The sequence below is a fragment of the Lagopus leucura genome, unplaced genomic scaffold (genome assembly GCF_019238085.1).
Source record: "Lagopus leucura isolate 7727_CA_CO unplaced genomic scaffold, USGS_WTPT01 Super-Scaffold_73, whole genome shotgun sequence".
Lineage (NCBI taxonomy): Eukaryota > Metazoa > Chordata > Aves > Galliformes > Phasianidae > Lagopus > Lagopus leucura.
This window is the reverse complement of record NW_024962252.1, coordinates 42,086,544-42,103,084: the sequence shown is the minus strand read 5'-3', so window position 1 is coordinate 42,103,084 and position 16,541 is coordinate 42,086,544. Positions and strand designations below refer to the sequence as shown.

The following is a 16,541-nucleotide window of genomic DNA, read 5'->3' as shown; positions in this document are numbered from 1 at the left end:
TGGCAGTTGGATGTGTTCACCATTCTCTCTTGAACAAATTGAGGTCTGGAGAAGCAGTGTCTAGCAGTTGTGTAATTTTAATGAAGAAGGCCACAATAGTCATGGAGGTGGATCCAGTTTGTCAGTAAAAAGCAAAAATACTCAGTGGTTATCATATTCCTTAAAATGAAAAATCATCTTAAAAAAAAAAAAAAAAAAAAGTTTCTAAACCCTTAGGTAGCTGTAATTAAAATAGCACAGTCATCCATCTGCTGTGGAATCCCTCAGGATTTCAGTCTGTTATAAAATTTGCAAATATGGAAAAATCAAATTAGTTGGAGTTGTTATCATTTTGAAGATAAGGAAGAGGGAAAAGTAACTGATAAACCACTTTGCATTTGCAGTATTTAATTATAAACAGTAACACAAATCTTGAAGTTTACTTTTTTGATAGCAGCATTGATGCTACTATGATGTGGATTCAGATGAGGAAAGTAACATACAGTATGTATTTTATACCTTAATGAATTCTGTCCATCCTCTTTTCCAAGTTTAATACTTAACAATTCGCCTCCCCTATGAAGACAGGCTGGGGGAACTGGGCTTGTTCAGCCTGGAGAAGAGAAGGCTGGGGGGTGACATCATTGCAGCCTTTCAGTACCTAAAAGGAACCTACAAGCAGGAGGGGAATTAACTCTTTGGAAGGGTTGATAACTGCAGGACAAGGGAAAATGGTTTTAAGTTGAGGGAGAGAAGATTTAGGTTGGATGTCAGGGGGAAGTTCTTTACAGAGAGAATGGTGAGGTGCTGGAACAGGCTGCCCAGAGAGGTTGTGGATGCCCCATCCCTGGAGGTGTTCAAGGGCAGATTGGATGGGGCCCTGGGCAGCCTGGTCTAGTATTAAATGTGGGGATTGTAGATTCATGATCCTCGAGGGCCTTTCCAATCCTGTCCATTCTGTGATTCTGTGATTGAAACAGAAATGTTTTGTAGAAATGTATTAGTTTTCTCAAGGTTCCAACAAACCATTTCTTAAAGAATTTCAACTGCAGAGTCATCTAACCTGTTAATGTCATAGTCTCCATCACGTGTTCCAGACCTCCTGAACTAAAGCATGCTGTGACCTTTCAGGGTTAACTGTTCTTTTAGTATTTCTTGTTTTGTGGATGACCTTGCAGTTGAATTCTCCACTCAACTTTATCTCTGAAACAACTGAAGTAACAGAATCTCAGGTACTTCAGGTGTTAGCCATAAAGCAGGTGTAATGCTATGTTCCTCCTCTAGTTGAGGCTTAATTCTCAGGCTGAACAAAATCTCATAGGAGCTTTTTACCACTCAGTAAACTTAGTTTTCTAAGGATCAAGTGAATTGGGTGATGAACTGAGAAATTTCAAAAATGTTGACAGGAAGTTTCTCAGGAGTAGTGACTCAGAAATACAGGACAGCACCACAAAATGGATTCAAATGGAAGGAGAAAGAAGAGCATTGTTTCCTTCCTCCTGCATCATTTGTTGAATACACTTCTTTAAAATGGATACTGCTAGCAAAAAGCATTAGCCCTTTGCTAGTTCATGTGTAACTGAAATGAATAAACATTTCATTCTTAATGATGTTGCTGCCAAAAATAGGTTGAGTGTTTATGATGAGTAATATTCAGAGAAGAAATTCTAGATATAAATATTTTGATCTTCTGTTGTTATGACAAGCAGTCTTTCTCGTGGTTTAACAGATGCTTTCAGAAGTCAAGGTGGAAATATACTTGAGATTACTTAGCACTGATGAGGAGCCACTGTCTCTCTCTCCATTCATAGTTTAAGTCCGATTAATTTTCCTTTGAAAAAGGATTTTTTAATAGACAATTCAGATAATGAATATGAGATTCAGGCTCTCAGAAGTGCTCTAGATGAGTGATTTTGTGAAGCAGATGACGCCATCAAATAACAGTAGCAAAATGGCAGAAGAGAGTGTAGTGAGAAGTGTAGGATTTCTATTTTACTCCAACTCCATAAAATGTTTTCAAATAGCTTTCATAAGGCTATCAGAAGAAGAGAAGATAGATACCAACAAAGCACAGCGTCTTACACCAACTCCTTCTGTACCTGCCCACTGACAGTGTCAATGTCTAGATACCTGATGAAGAATCAGAGAATGGCTTAGGTTGGAAGAGACCCCAAGGATCATCAAGTTCAATTGCTTTGCCACAGGCAGGGCCACCAACTTCCAGATCCAGTACTAGACCAGTTTGCTCAGGGCCCATCCAGCCTGGTCTTGAACATCTCCAGGGATGGAGCATCTCTGGGCAGCCTGTTCCAGCACCTCACCACTCTCTCTGTAAATAACTTCCCCCTGACAGCCAATCTGAGCCTTCCCTCCTTGAACTTAAATAAGAAGAAAAGTAAGAGAAAAGGTAATTTTTAATTAAATAAAAGATTTTCTCTATTTCACGATTCTGTCCATTTATATGGACAAAGCCACATAATAGAGATCTGATAGCAGAGAAAAACCTGCACTTTGTAAAGATTCTGGAAGCACATACAGAAATTACGCAGGAAGTTGTGACCACCATGGGATTTTCATTAACTGTTTGTAGTACTGTTACTTACATGGCTCCTGTGAATCAAAAGTAATTTCCATCCAAACAAAGAAAACTAACAGTTCTTGCCGTCATTGAAGTTAAAAAAAAAAAAAAAAACAAAAAACTAGCACTGTGCAATGGTTATTTATATAGCCATAAAAAGATTTGGCCTGAGCACTAAGGAGAGAAAAAAGAAAAGTCAATACTATAAATAACAGTTTTAGTAATTTTTTTCCCCTTAACACAAAAGGGAAGCCAATAGTTTCTTTGTGGTGACAGCAGTTACACAGGAATAAATTATTACCTAAAGTCCATACATGTATGAAATATGCTGAAAAGCTGTTTCAGCTTGGCATCTAGTCATTTCAATGTGAATGTAATTCAATACAGCCCATCTTCTGACTCAGCCACATTTTGATTCAGCTTCTTTTTCTGGTAAGAGGGAAAACAAGTAAGAAAACCTTTCAGATGAGTTGTAAAGTGTGACGAGTTGATGTATTGAAGTCTAGTCTCATCAGGAAGGATTGGACTGTGCGCTACTTAACTCAGTCTGAAGTGTCTGTAGCTATAGATTGATTATCGTATTTAATTGCCTTTGCAAATCATGCTTTGCATTATATCTATTCTAATGCTCTTGAATTCTACAAAACTTTAAGGAAGTACTGCACATTTTGAAGTATATGACCAGAATTAATGCAACTGATCTGTCAAGCCTGTGAGGGAAGAAAACACCTGGGATTGCATAAAGAATTGGTCCGTGTCTTCTCTTTATCCTGTTTTTCGTGTTCTTCCTAATCTTTTGGGAAGGCATGACAACAAAGGAAAGGAATTTGCAACAAAACAAGAGGCAGATTTGAAAGTGATAAAGAGAAATAAATAGAAATGAAGTAGCACAGTGAGCTGTCAGGAAAGGAAGGCAAGAGACCAGTGTGGCTGAACCAGGACCTGCTTGTCAAATTGAAGAGCATGAAGAAAGTGCACAGGCAGTGGAAACAGACACAGGTAACATAGGAAGAGTATAAAGAGGCTGCTAGGCTGTGTAGGGATGGGGTCAGGAAAACCAAGGCCTAACTTAAACTAAACCTCACAAGGAGTACAAAGAAGATCAAGAAAGGTTTCTATAGGTTCAGAAAAAAAAGTACAGGAGGGCATATCCCCCCCTAGTGAGTGACACAGGCAGGCTGGTGACAATAATCTTCTCTGATAATTGCTCATCACAGAACCCTCAAATTATTGTTTTGGAAGTAGAGGATTGGGGAAGGAACGTCCCTCCTGGTAAAAAGGACGATCAGGTTTGTAACTAACTGAGGAACCTGAACATCCACAAGTCATTGGGTCATGATAATATGCATCGCAGAATCCGAAGGGAATTGGCTGTGGTAGTTGCCAAACCACTCTCATTGATATTTGAAAAAGTCATAGCAGACAGGTAAAATTTCTCCTGGGAAAAAAGGAAAGAAGACATCACACTTATTTTTAAGAAGTGTAAAAATGATGACCCCAGCAACTACTGACCTGTCTCAGTCTCATCTGTGCTGAGAAGGATTGTGTAGCAGATCCTCCTGGTTGCTACACTAAGGCACAGGGAAGACAGGGAAGTGATATGGGTGTATCAGCATGGCTTCACCAAGGGAAAATCCTGCTTGAACAACCTAGTGGCTTTCTCTGATGTTGACTGTATGGATGAAGAGTTCTGCAAGATCGAGTTCAGAGAGTGGTGGTCAGTGACTCAGTGTCTGGATGAAGATCAGTGACGTGTGGTTCCCCATGGGGTCAGTGCTGTGACTAATACTCTTTAATATCTTCATCAATGGCATTGACCGCAAGTTTGCAGGTGGCACCAAGCTGTGGGATGCAGTCGATACACAAGAGGGATGGGATGCCATTCAGAGAGACCTAGACAGCTTTGATCAGTGGGCCCAGGTGAACTGCATGAGGTATAATAAATCCAAGTGCAAGGTATTGCACTTTGGTCGAGGCAGTATTGACTACCAATGCAAGCTGGGGGATGAAAGGATTGAGTACAGCTTTGCTGAAAAGGATCTAGGAGTACTGGTGGGTAGGAAGCTGGATATGAGCCAGCAGTGTGCCCTCACAGCCCAGAAATCCAGCTGTATTCTGGGCTCATCCAGCAGGTCAAGGGAGGTGATCTTGTTCCTTTATTGTGCACTTTTGAGGCCTTATCTAGAGTACTGTGTTCAGATGTGGAGTCCTCAATACAGGAGAGACACAGATCTGTTGGAGTGCATCCCAAGAAGGGCCACAAAAATAATCCATGGAATGGAAGCCTCCCCTGCAAGAACAGGCTGAGAGAGCTGAGTCTGTTCAGCCTGGAGAAGAGAAGGCTTTGAGGTGACCTGGTAGTGACCTTTCCATATCTAATGGGGACGTACAGAAAAGAATGGGACAGACTCTTTAGCAGGGTTTGTGATGACAGGACAAAGGGGACATAGTTTCAAATTTAAAGAGGGTAGATTTAGCTTGGATGTAAGGAAAAAGTCTTTTACAGTGAGGGTGGTGAGGCACTGGAATGGGTTGCCCAGAGGTGTGGTGGATGCCCCATCCCTGGAGACTTTCAGTGTGAGGCTGAGCATTCTGATTCAACCGTGAATGTCCCCGTTCCCTTTAAAGTTGCTTCCAACTCTAAAAATTCTATGATTGGATGAAATACTTCCTTAGTGTAGAAAAATATAATATTCTACATTTTTGTTTCACGTGTCGTGTTGATGGTTTTTTTTTATTCATAGTTATCTCTGGCAATTAATAGTTCGCAATCATTGGTGTCTCAAGGGAAGCATCTTCTCTTTTGAATGAAGATTGTATTAAATAATGAATTTCTAAGACAATTTTGATAACAGGAATACCTGTATTTATCTTGATTAGTTTCTCAAAAGGGTGCATGGTAGGTTGCTAATGTAAAGTGTGATTGCAAGGTTAAACAAAATGAATCATTTAAATTTTAATATTGTCCATACCTACTGCTGTTGAATTAATGCATTTTAGAATAAGAAACAAAATCAACTTTCAGTTTTTATTACTAATTTTTATATTGTAAAGCTTTACAGCTTCTAAAGAAATGCATGGAATTCTGACATCCTTCATGTCAAAAGTTTTGATTTGTATTAATTTCCATTTTGCCGTATTTTTAAAGTAAGTGTTAAAATCCTTTTTGGCATAGATTTTTATTTCATTCAATAAATGCAAAGAAGTTGCTAATGCATATTAATTCTATTTAATAATAGTCACAGTTCTGTATCCTGTTCTTACCAAAATCACAGTTCAGAGAGATGTTTTGTCCTTTGTTTGACAATAAATGGCATTTTAGTTTAGAAAATTCATCCATTATACCTTTTGTTAAGAAACTCACTGTTTTTCAGGAGTTCATTATCAAATGTATTAATAAGTATCTGTCTAATGAGTTGAAAGTGAAATGGAATCTGTTAGTGTCATGAACATCATTTCAGTAGTGCAGTCACAACGTATTCCTGTAATCTTGCTAGTCAGCTTTAGACCACATACTGCAACATGCATATCTTCATATTTACTCTTAAAACAGTAGTTTGTTAAGCTTAATGGAGCATTTAAGGTTTCTAGGTCCAGTTTTTAATCAATAGGAAGTTTTCCTAATCTTTCCAGTCTGTTAATTGGAAAGCGAAATGGAAAATCAAAACTTAAGACACAGGAGAAAGAACCACAGTTTATGAGTTCATATTTTTAGCTGTGAATTGCTAGTAAGTCAACTGTGTAGCATACAGAGTTGTGTTTATATTGCGTACACTGGTGCACAAAAGCAAGTTTTTGCCTTGATGAGTTATTGCACATCAAAAAATGATTCAGTCCAAACTCCATGGTAATTTTATCTTCTTTTGCAATACAGGGCAAAATCAAAGGGAAAAAAAAATCAAAGAAGAAAAGTCTTTTCAGCAACTAAGGAATTATTAGAACAGAGCGGGGGAAAAAAAAAGGCAATAAAGATCAATGAAATCAGTTGTGTTCTTGTAATGTTAATAAGAAATAAGCACTCACTGCTTCTTGTAAGCTGTTACAGAATGGAAACAGTGGCTCAGGTAGCGTGCTCCTGTATGGCTGTTCCTTATCACACCATTGCTGGACTGCAATACTAGCTCCAACATTTCCACTCACAGGAGTAAATCTCAAGTGGAGGCAGAGCTTACTTGCAGTTCAGGGGTTGTTATACTGTCTCCTTTTCTTCTGCCATTCAGTGTGGTCATGCCTGGACTGAATTAGCTATTTAGTGATAGTATCCTTATTCATATTTCCCCCTTGTTTTTTTTCCATCATGGCTTCTAGGATATAATATAGCTCTGATATTCACAATTGCAAGTAGGAACCTGGAAGTTAATTGGCTGCTAGTATGGTAGTTGCAGCTTGAGTAAAAAGGCAGCTTGGAATAGAACCTGTAAAAACATAAGGAGTGTTTCATACATCTCCACAGCATTGTCACCGACATTCCATGTGATTTTATATGTATTCTTTCAAATATTGTGGTAGGTTATGCATAGCATACTTGAACTTCTGAGGTAAAAAAAACAAAACCTTGGACTTGCCATTAATATCTCAGACTTACCAGTTTATTGAATAAATTTATCTTACTGAAAGATTCACTTGATTTTTCTTATGTGTAAACATCTTGGTCAAAAGAAAAAGGTTAATTTCTCAGGACCTTAACAGTTAGATCATTATCTTCCATTCAGTTTGTGATACTGTTTTTATGTTTTTTTTTCTTATCATACTTCCTCTGCTCAAATTTATTGTTTCATTGTCAACTGTAATTTTGTAGTATTGTTTTATTCAAGAAACCTAGCATCAATGTGTCTTGGTTTTCTTTGACCTTTCTAATCAGAGGCTTAATTTCTTCCCTTAACCTGTAAATATTTTACGTTAGTCCCTGTTTGCTTACCAGGAACCTGGTGTTTACCTGAATGGGTAGACAGGGAATCCTTCCATTTAATTTCTCTATCTGATGGAAAAGATAGAGAAAAAATGCATATCAAATGTAATCATCTTAATGGTAATCAGACTTTCACGTTTATCACTTGCATGAATATATTTTAACTTCTGCTGTTGTATATGTTTACGTTTTTAACAATATCAGACTTTTTAATTTTTTTGAAGTCTTTTTTTATTTTCTATTATATTTTGTCTGAAAGAATTATGTTAAAGGTTAAAGCCCTCAAAATTTAACTCATAGTATTGTTGGATTGATGTTTTTTTTTTTTAAAGTGTAGGTATCTTCACTGAGATGTGGACACAGATGAGACACAACCCTGTCTTTTATATTTAATTTTTTGGGGTTTTTTGAGAAAATTTTACTAACACAGTTTATTTCATGATTTATTAATTTTTGTCTAACTTCATTTTTTAGTTCAAGGATGTGAGAAACAGGTCTGCACTACAGTGTGTGGAAAAAAAAAATTCATGGAAATATAAGATTTTTTAAATCAGCCAGCTATAAATAGATTAATATCAACGTTGAACTTTATAAATAAGGCTGGCTTTACAGGATGCTGGCTTTACAGGATACTTTTAAGGCCACCGGGATAGAAGAAAGCAAATAAAAAACATTGCATTGTCTGATTTCTTGGCAAGAAGGTATGAAGCTCTGCCAAGAAATGGGTCTGAAAAAGATGTTTGTTCTCATCATGCTTTAAAGCTCATAACCATTCTAAAAGTGGACACTTTCTTGTCAAGAAACTGCTTTTAATTAAAAAAATGAGTGTCTGAGCAATGCAGTTTCTTAATGCTTCCACTGCAAACAATATTCAACTCACTTCAAATATGAAACAGTTCTCCAAAATTAGTATTCATACATACAAGCTTTACATTAATATTTAGTTAAAATCATATATTATATAATATTTTATTATATTTTTTTTCTTTGGTTTTAGCCACAGATGCAGATGTGAAGAAAGAAAACCTTTCATCGATGCAGCAGCTCGGTATTGAAATGACAGTCAGGTACATTAAAATATTTACCCACTGTTTCTAGAATTTGTTTGATTTTCATGTGGTGACTTTAATGATATTTAATCCTTTAACTCAGTTAAAGCAATACTATCTAAATCTAAAGATTATCTTTTGAGAAAATGAATTCTAACTTTTAAAAGGAAAAAGCTATTAGTACTAATTAAATTATCTGTACATATTATGTAGCTTATTATCTTTGATTGTTGCAAAGGTTAATTGTAACTTGTTAGTAAGATTTACTGCTTAAATTACATTATCTTGAGTTATGTGGGTTTTTTTCCTCTTCACGTTGCTTCTATAAAGGGTTCTGTTTAGCTCAGCTTAGTTATATGTCATTAACATGTATTGCTTGGCTGGTACTTTGCAGAGCTGTGATGATGGAAAAGTTAATGTGTATGTACTTCCACAGATTGTTATCTATAGCATTAATATTTCAATTATGGTGCCAATAATTACCTATAAAATAGATGGAATTCTGAACAATATACATGAGGAGAGTGAATCATGAAAGCGTATCACTAGAGTTCTTGCTCCTTCCCACCACAATTTCTGAAATTTTGAATGAAGCAGAATTTAGGTGAGGAATTCTAACACCTAGTATAAAGTGTTTGGCGTGTGTCCTTCCTAAATGAAGGATAGTAGCTTTTATTAAACCATTTTTATACATCTTCTGTATCCTGTTTTTGATGATCAGTGCTATGACTTCTTATCTTTTACAGGCCTATTAAATAAGAGTTCTTGGTTTTGTTTTAGAATTTTATAAATGTATTTAATCTAAATTTCAGTTTTTAACTTTCTGTGTTAGATATGGAAAACATCTGAACTTGCTAAAAGAACATGCTGAAAATGAGCTATGCTTCGTGTTAATGAATTGTGAGCAGTTTCTGAAACAACAGCAGAGAGCTGTGGTATCCTCACTTCGTATCCTTTCTTAATGGCAGTAGAATTTGAACATTCAATCTGGGCTTTTGATGTATGTGTAATAAATACTGCAATAACAGAAAAAATGCAGATTTAAAAATGTAAAATGCACACTCAATGCACTATAAAACCTTTTGCCATCTGTACCTTTTTTTGTTAAAATTGTGTTTCATTCATTTTTGTTACACATCTTTCCATCTGTGGTAAGGAGTCTGGAACAAAACACCTTTGAGCATTAATAAATATTTGTGGTGTTTCCACAGTGTCTACAGTGTTATTGATATTTCCTGTGTAATAATCTGTGCCTGTAATTTGATCAGCAAGAATGTTTTAATAATAAAAAAAATGTTCCATAGAAGATCTAAAAATGTCAGAAGTCATAACAAAGATAACCATTTCCAATAAGTTTTTTTCTTCAACCATTAGACTTAATTTAACTTTTGAAGTACACTTCATGCATATTGGTCACAATATAATTAAACTCTTTTCTGACAGTATTTCTTCTTTTTTTTTTTTTTCTTTTTTTTTTCTCCCTTAATCTTTTCAATTCCCATTTTCCTCCTCCACCATTCTTAGTTTCCATACTGTAGGCACACTTGTTTTGATGTAATGGTTTTGTATTTACAGATTTCTCTTGGGTTTTCTTTTCTTTTGCTGATTTGGTTCCATTACTTGCAGACTGGAAAAAAAAAAGTAGACTACGGGGAAAATAGCTCGAATAATCCTCTTATTTTATCTGTAGAGACAGGTGTGCCTCTAGAAGCTGTTTTCTGCGCAGCTCTATTCCCCTGTAACATCTATAACAAGCCAGCTCTTAGTTCTGTTTGGACCTGAGGGAGGAGGTCTGCAATTCCTGAGTGGCAATGCAGAGTTCTTTGCCTGAGTTCCTTAACTGAGAAAATGCAGGCTGTTTGCAGGGACACTATCCTGGCTATGACTGGTTTGCATCTTCTGTGTTCCTCATAATGTCAGGGGATGGAGAGAAAACTCTAACATTTCTTCAGCAATTTTCTCATCTTCTTGTTTCAGCGTTTCTTTGGATACCAAGACTGCATATGTCTGTAAGAACGTAAAAGTTAATTCTTTCTGAAGGGCAAATTTTAAAGTTTTTCAAAGGAGACTTCACCAATTTCCTCAAGTGTTGTGTTTTTTTATTATTATTTTATTTTATTGCTTTAAGTTTTCATTAAAGCTCTCTAGCTGAATGTGTGACATGAAAAAAAAAATCTCAGAAGAATATAGATTTGGCATTCACTTAAATGGTTGTTTGAAAGTACAGGTGGACTGATGGCAAGGCAGTGTTACTGAATTTTTAAAGATGGCAGTAAGATAAACCTTGTAGCACCATTAAATGCGGTGTGAAGGCTAAATGGCATTTTTGTGTGTGTGTTAATGACCTTTTTTTAATAGTGTGCAAGTTCATCCATTAGTTTTTTCAGTAAAATTCAGTTTTATGGATAAAACCACTAAAACGTATTTAGTTACTTTGAAAAGTTATTACTGCCCAAATTCTGAATGCTTTATAATTTGAAATTATTAATATTTTTGAATCAAATTTGTAGCATGATTTTAATATTTGATTAGATATTATGGCATCATCTATGTAAACCAAAACCCTTTCAGCTTGATTTTGTGCACTGTCACATTGGCTTGAATGTTTTGACCATAAACTACAAAGTATGTGTCATCTGTGAGTTCTGTATTTTGCATTTTTTCTATATGTAATTCTCTGTGAATGTGAAATGATGAGTCTTTTCATGAGAAATAACTCTATTGGTCCACTCACAACACTGAGTCCAGCCTTGAACCTGCTAACAGAATGCAGTTTTGCTTCGTTATGTGAATATAATTGTGCTGAACATCATTAGTACTACAAACTTGTCTTCTGTACAAGATCTAAGCAGCATTGCAGGGTTGCTGCAGTACTAACATTCATTCTCAATACTTACATGATGTCTCTTTCACATCTTGAAGAAACAAAGAAAAAATTGAATAATTATCCTATTTGCATAATTTTCACAATGTAAATTAAAATAAAATGCCAAAACATGAATGAGTACTATGCACCCATTAGGCTATAATGCTGCCTAAGAAAGGTGGAAAGCTCCAAAGGATGTACATTAACCTTCTTGCATTAGCTAAATATTCATTAGCTAGAAACCGAACACTGACAAATATATAGCTAACCTCTGTTTCTTTTGTAGCACAAAACAGAATTTCACTTATACCAGCTGTGCTTGCTGGAAAAAAAAAAAAAAAAAAAAAAAAAAGCATGCATATAGGAATCAACAGTAGATACCATAGAATTTCCACTTTCTATCCACCAGTAAAATGGCAAAAAAAAACCAATAAAAATTAGTATTTGTTTAAAAAACAGTAACGTTTTCTCCATACTTTCTTTGAAAATTAAAGCATATGTGCAGTAAAGACTTAAATTGCTAATGCAAACAAGTAGTCAGGATGTATAAGAGTTTCTAACTTTGGATTTTTCTTAGCTTAACAACATGTTTTTCTAGCTGATAACATCATCTTTTTCTCTATTTGTTTATTTTATTTCTTACCTTTCAAATAATTGAGATGACTTATCATACGAGTAAATCCATATATTCTTATACGTTATTCTCAGAAAGGGATTTTACAGTTATACATTTCTGTGATCTGATCTTTTTTTCTCAATGTTGTTTTTAATTAGGTGCACCTGCCTGTTGCCACAGTGGAATCTGGCATCCATCCAGTCTACTTTTGCAGTGCTCACTACATTGAGATGCTGCTGAAAGCTGAGTTGCCACTTGTCTTCTCTGCCTTCCACATGTCTGGTTTCACTCCATCCCAGGTAAATGATGACATAACAAGGTATCGTCAACTTCTCTTGTGGGACAAATCCACAAAATTGAAATTGAGAATTTAAGTTGGATCTACTGCTTTTTTTTTCCCATGCAGCACCCATGTGGTGTTTACAAAACAGCATGAGAGAATGTTGAATGTACAGTGACTTAAAGTATTTTAACATAGATTTCAGGTGACTTTTGTAAAATGTGCTGCAGCTAATGATCTTCCATTACATATTCATCCAGAAAATCTGATAAAGGTGAGATATTAGAAACTCCTATGTATCATTAAAAATAATTAGAATATCTTATCCCTCAGAATAATTTTCTGTGTTTTCCATGGGAAGGAAGTGAAAAATTTCAGGTAGAAAGCAGATCAGTTGATATTAAAGCAAAATTCATCTTATAAAGGCTACTTTAAAGTCAGGTTAAAAAAAAAAAACAAAAGAAAACTCTTCTATACTAATGAGATATCACTACAGAATTTATCTGTAATGTTAACTTTTTCCTGGTTAATGTTAAAGGAGAAAAAGGCTGTGTTATAGAAAAGTCATAAGATAATGCTGATTAATTACCTAGACTGAATGCCTAGAGTGATATAATTATACATAATTTCATTGTCATCTAGATTTGCCTACAATGGATAACTCAGTGTTTCTGGAATTACATGGACTGGAGTGAGATCTGTCATTACATCGCCACATGTATTTTCCTCGGTCCTGACTATCAGGTTTATATGTGTATTTCTGTGTTCAGACACCTACAGCAAGACATCCTGAAGCACACTGAAGCCCAAGATCTCCAGGTTTTTCTTAAAGTAAGGATTTCTTTGTGATTTTTTTTTTTCCAGTCGTTGAAGGGAAACAAAGTTCTCTGTACTGGAAATGAATATGCTTCTTAATCTAAAGTAGTTATTTTCTGCCTGTTTCTTAAATGATACTCAAAGAATCAAGATAAGCTGAGCTGCATTGGTAGATGCAGTTGTTAAACCAGGAGTGAAAAAAAAAAAAAAAAGCTGAATAGACAAAGTGAAAACCATTCTGCTTTTTTTTTTTTTTTTTTAACATGACAGGCAGATTCACATGCAGAATATAATAAAAGAAATATGCTTATGTTCTGAATGACACAAGACTCCATATATTTCCTACAGATGACTGAGGAAGGAGGTTCTCCATCTCCCATGAACAGTGTTGTCACTGACCGAAGTAATTCATAAACTTAGTGTCGTCACTAGTACAAGTACTATATTTCAAAATTTTCCTTTTATTGGCATCATAGCAGCTGACAGAGGTCTTCTTCCTGAGATATTCTTAGGTGTTTTTTACCTTTTTTTTTTCCAGTCAGAGTTACTTTACGAGCTATGTCTCTGCATCGTGGTCTTCTGATCAGCGTACATCTTATGTTTTAAAATATTGAGTGATATTAAGGTACTTGAATGCATCTAAAAGAGGGCAAGAGGGCAAAGCTCATAGCAGGGCTGGATGGTGTGTCCTGTGAGGAGAGGCCTAAGACATTGGGTTGTCCCATCTGGAGAAGAAGAGGCCAAGAGCTGACCTCATTGCTCTCTGCAGCTCCCCAAGATGGGGAAGCAGAGGGAGGTGCAGTGTTGTGCTCCTGGTCATTTGTTGGCAGGGCAGGAACAGCAGAAAGCTGAGCTAGGTGTAGTTTACAGAGGAAACTCCTTTACCATGAGGGTGATCAAATGCTGGAGCTAGGCTTCCTAGAGAGATGATTGATGCCTCATGCCTGTTCACGTTCAGGAAGCATTTGGACAATGCCCTCAGTAACATGCTTGAAGTGTCAGGCAGTTGGATTGGATGATCTTTGTAGGTACCTTCCAATCAAAGTATTCTGAATATGAACAATGCATAAACTAAGCCATTTTTCTTAAAAATGTTTGGTATACAGTCTAATGAGTACATCATTTTGTTTGAGTGTTTTTGATCAATGTACAAGCTTAAAAACAACTTAATCTTGTTGGCATAGTTGATGTGAATTATGTAATACAGTTTGCACGCTGTCACCTATAGTGTGGACAGGCTAGAAATTTGTCATGGTGCTGTTAGATGGATGATAAGTGCCCTATATTAATGCAGTACTGAAGTATTTGCAACCCATTGAGAGAACTGCAGAAAAAGAAGAGTTAGTGATACACTTTCATTCTAATCTTCCTTTTGATAGCTCTTAATTTATTTCAAAGAAGAAAAAAGTTACTCTGTCATTTTATGCAATTCCAGATGTAGTGTGTATGTGTATGTGACAAAAGTCACATTAATAAACTTCACTATACCATATGCAGGTGCAAAAGTCTTTAAAAATAATATTTTAATACCTGACTTTGCTTTTTTAAAGCTCACTTTGTTTTCATTATAAATCATTATATCTCATGCTCTCCAAAAATAAGATGAATAACATTTATTTCCATGAGGTTAATTGGAAGGTACTGTCCAGGAGCAGATATGCTTAATTTTTAAATTAAATGTATTAAAATGTGTGTATTGTACTGTAAGCAGTAGAAAATTAACTCTCTTTAGCAGCCTGTAATTCTTTAAATTTTAATAATGCATATTTTTTTCTGAGCTAATTTTCTGTTTCTATTTGTACAGGAAGAAGCACTCCATGGATTTCGAGTGACTGATTATTTAGAATACATGGAAAGCTTGGAACTGATCTACAGACCCATGCTGCTAAAAGACATGAGGAACATCAGAGTGCAGAACACATAGATCAAGCATGACAGATTTTCTAGCTTTGGTTACGTTCAGTAAAAGAATGTTGATTATTTCATATAAAAACATGCACTAAAATAAGTCAGGCTGTTTATAAATACATACTGTAAAATAAATTAGGAGGGTTTTCAGAATATGGTTTTTACAATATGTCTTCTCTGAAATTGGATGACCTAAAAATACAGTGTTTTCCCAGACTGATCACATGCATAGCTTCATTTTTATTTTGCATAAAGTAGATTCAGAATCCAGATTGTTGAAATTTTTTCGTTAAAATACATAGAACCTGTTTGCAAATCATTGCATCACTGTCATATTCATGCATCACAGTCCTAAAACCTTTGTATTTTGTATGGGCCTGACGAAGTGATTTTATTTTAATTTTTTTAGAAGCAACAGTGCATAATTCATGTGCATGAGAAGTGAATAAATGAAAAATAAATCTCTGTATACAGGTATTTTGTCCTTGTGAATATAGCTGAGAAAATGAAGTGATCAACTGCATGGAATGAAAGAAGACTGATAATTCCGCCTTACACTTTTTACCCGTGTAGGTAAAATTTTGACATTGTTGAAGTTGGCTGAATTTTAGAACAAACATGGTTTTCTTGAAGAAACGCTGTATCCCATTTGCTCAGGAAAGGCAGCTAAGTAAATATTCTAACAGCTTTCTCTTCTGTATTGCATTATGTCACTGCTAAGTATTATTTAAGAAATTAAGGAAATTAAGGAATGTAACTATTTGTGCACCAATTAGTAGTTGTTTTCTGAATCCATATTTCAAAGCAACAAACATGATGTTGAGTCAATAAATAACAGTAAATTAGATAGCAATAGGTGTGTAAAATTAATTAATAAATTGCACTGGTTTTCATTGAAATTATGTCCTATAAGATGATAGGTTTTGGCAAGGAGGAGAAATTGAGCATTTGTAGGTAGGTAGGTTGTAGGTGGAAAAGAAGTTATCACATTGTCCCGTTTTTCATGTCTACATTAAAATTTCAAAAAATGAATTTATCGTGTAGGAATGTTACCTTCACAATGCCCACATGAGATAATATGAAAAGTAGACCTTTAAGATAGATAATGGTTTACTAACTACAGAACTTCATAGTCACATGCAAATAAAACCTAATATTCAAATAGAACAAAAAAATAGGTGTAACTTCTGGTTATTGACATGAAATGGATGGGGAGGAGAACTGGGGTTTGTTCAGTATGTAGCAGATAACAGAATTCTCTCAGTGAAGAAAAATATGAGACAGAGGTAGTTTTCTTTATGTATACTTAAGACTTACCTTAGTGGTCAGCGTGGACTTTGTTTCATTTCCACTTCCTCTTTTTACTACCTCCACCACAAGAAAAGTATGTAAAGAACATCCTAGCAGTCACCAGCTAAGGAGAAGCTTCCCCTCCTGTCTCACTCTACACCCTCTCTAGTATCTGCAGATTACTTACTCTTTGCAAGAATTTGACTTGCTCACTTCTTGCATGCTGTTCTGTTCAGGCCTTTTCATCTGT

General features: G+C 35.5%; 1 protein-coding gene across 3 annotated transcripts in view; it reads left to right on the top strand.

Moving 5' to 3' along the window:
- Window positions 1-15,478, top strand: part of TBC1D32 (TBC1 domain family member 32) — a 77,191-nt gene extending 61,713 nt beyond the window's left edge. For all 3 annotated transcript variants that reach the window (XM_042892347.1, XM_042892356.1, XM_042892339.1), the window contains 6 exons: window positions 8,464-8,533; window positions 9,348-9,463; window positions 10,370-10,524; window positions 12,156-12,296; window positions 12,920-13,108; window positions 14,898-15,478. In XM_042892347.1, the coding sequence (XP_042748281.1) occupies window positions 8,464-8,533; window positions 9,348-9,463; window positions 10,370-10,524; window positions 12,156-12,296; window positions 12,920-13,108; window positions 14,898-15,017 (791 nt within the window). In that variant the 3' untranslated portion in view covers window positions 15,018-15,478. The remainder of the gene's footprint in view (window positions 1-8,463; window positions 8,534-9,347; window positions 9,464-10,369; window positions 10,525-12,155; window positions 12,297-12,919; window positions 13,109-14,897) is intronic.
- Window positions 15,479-16,541: the final 1,063 nt, after the last annotated feature.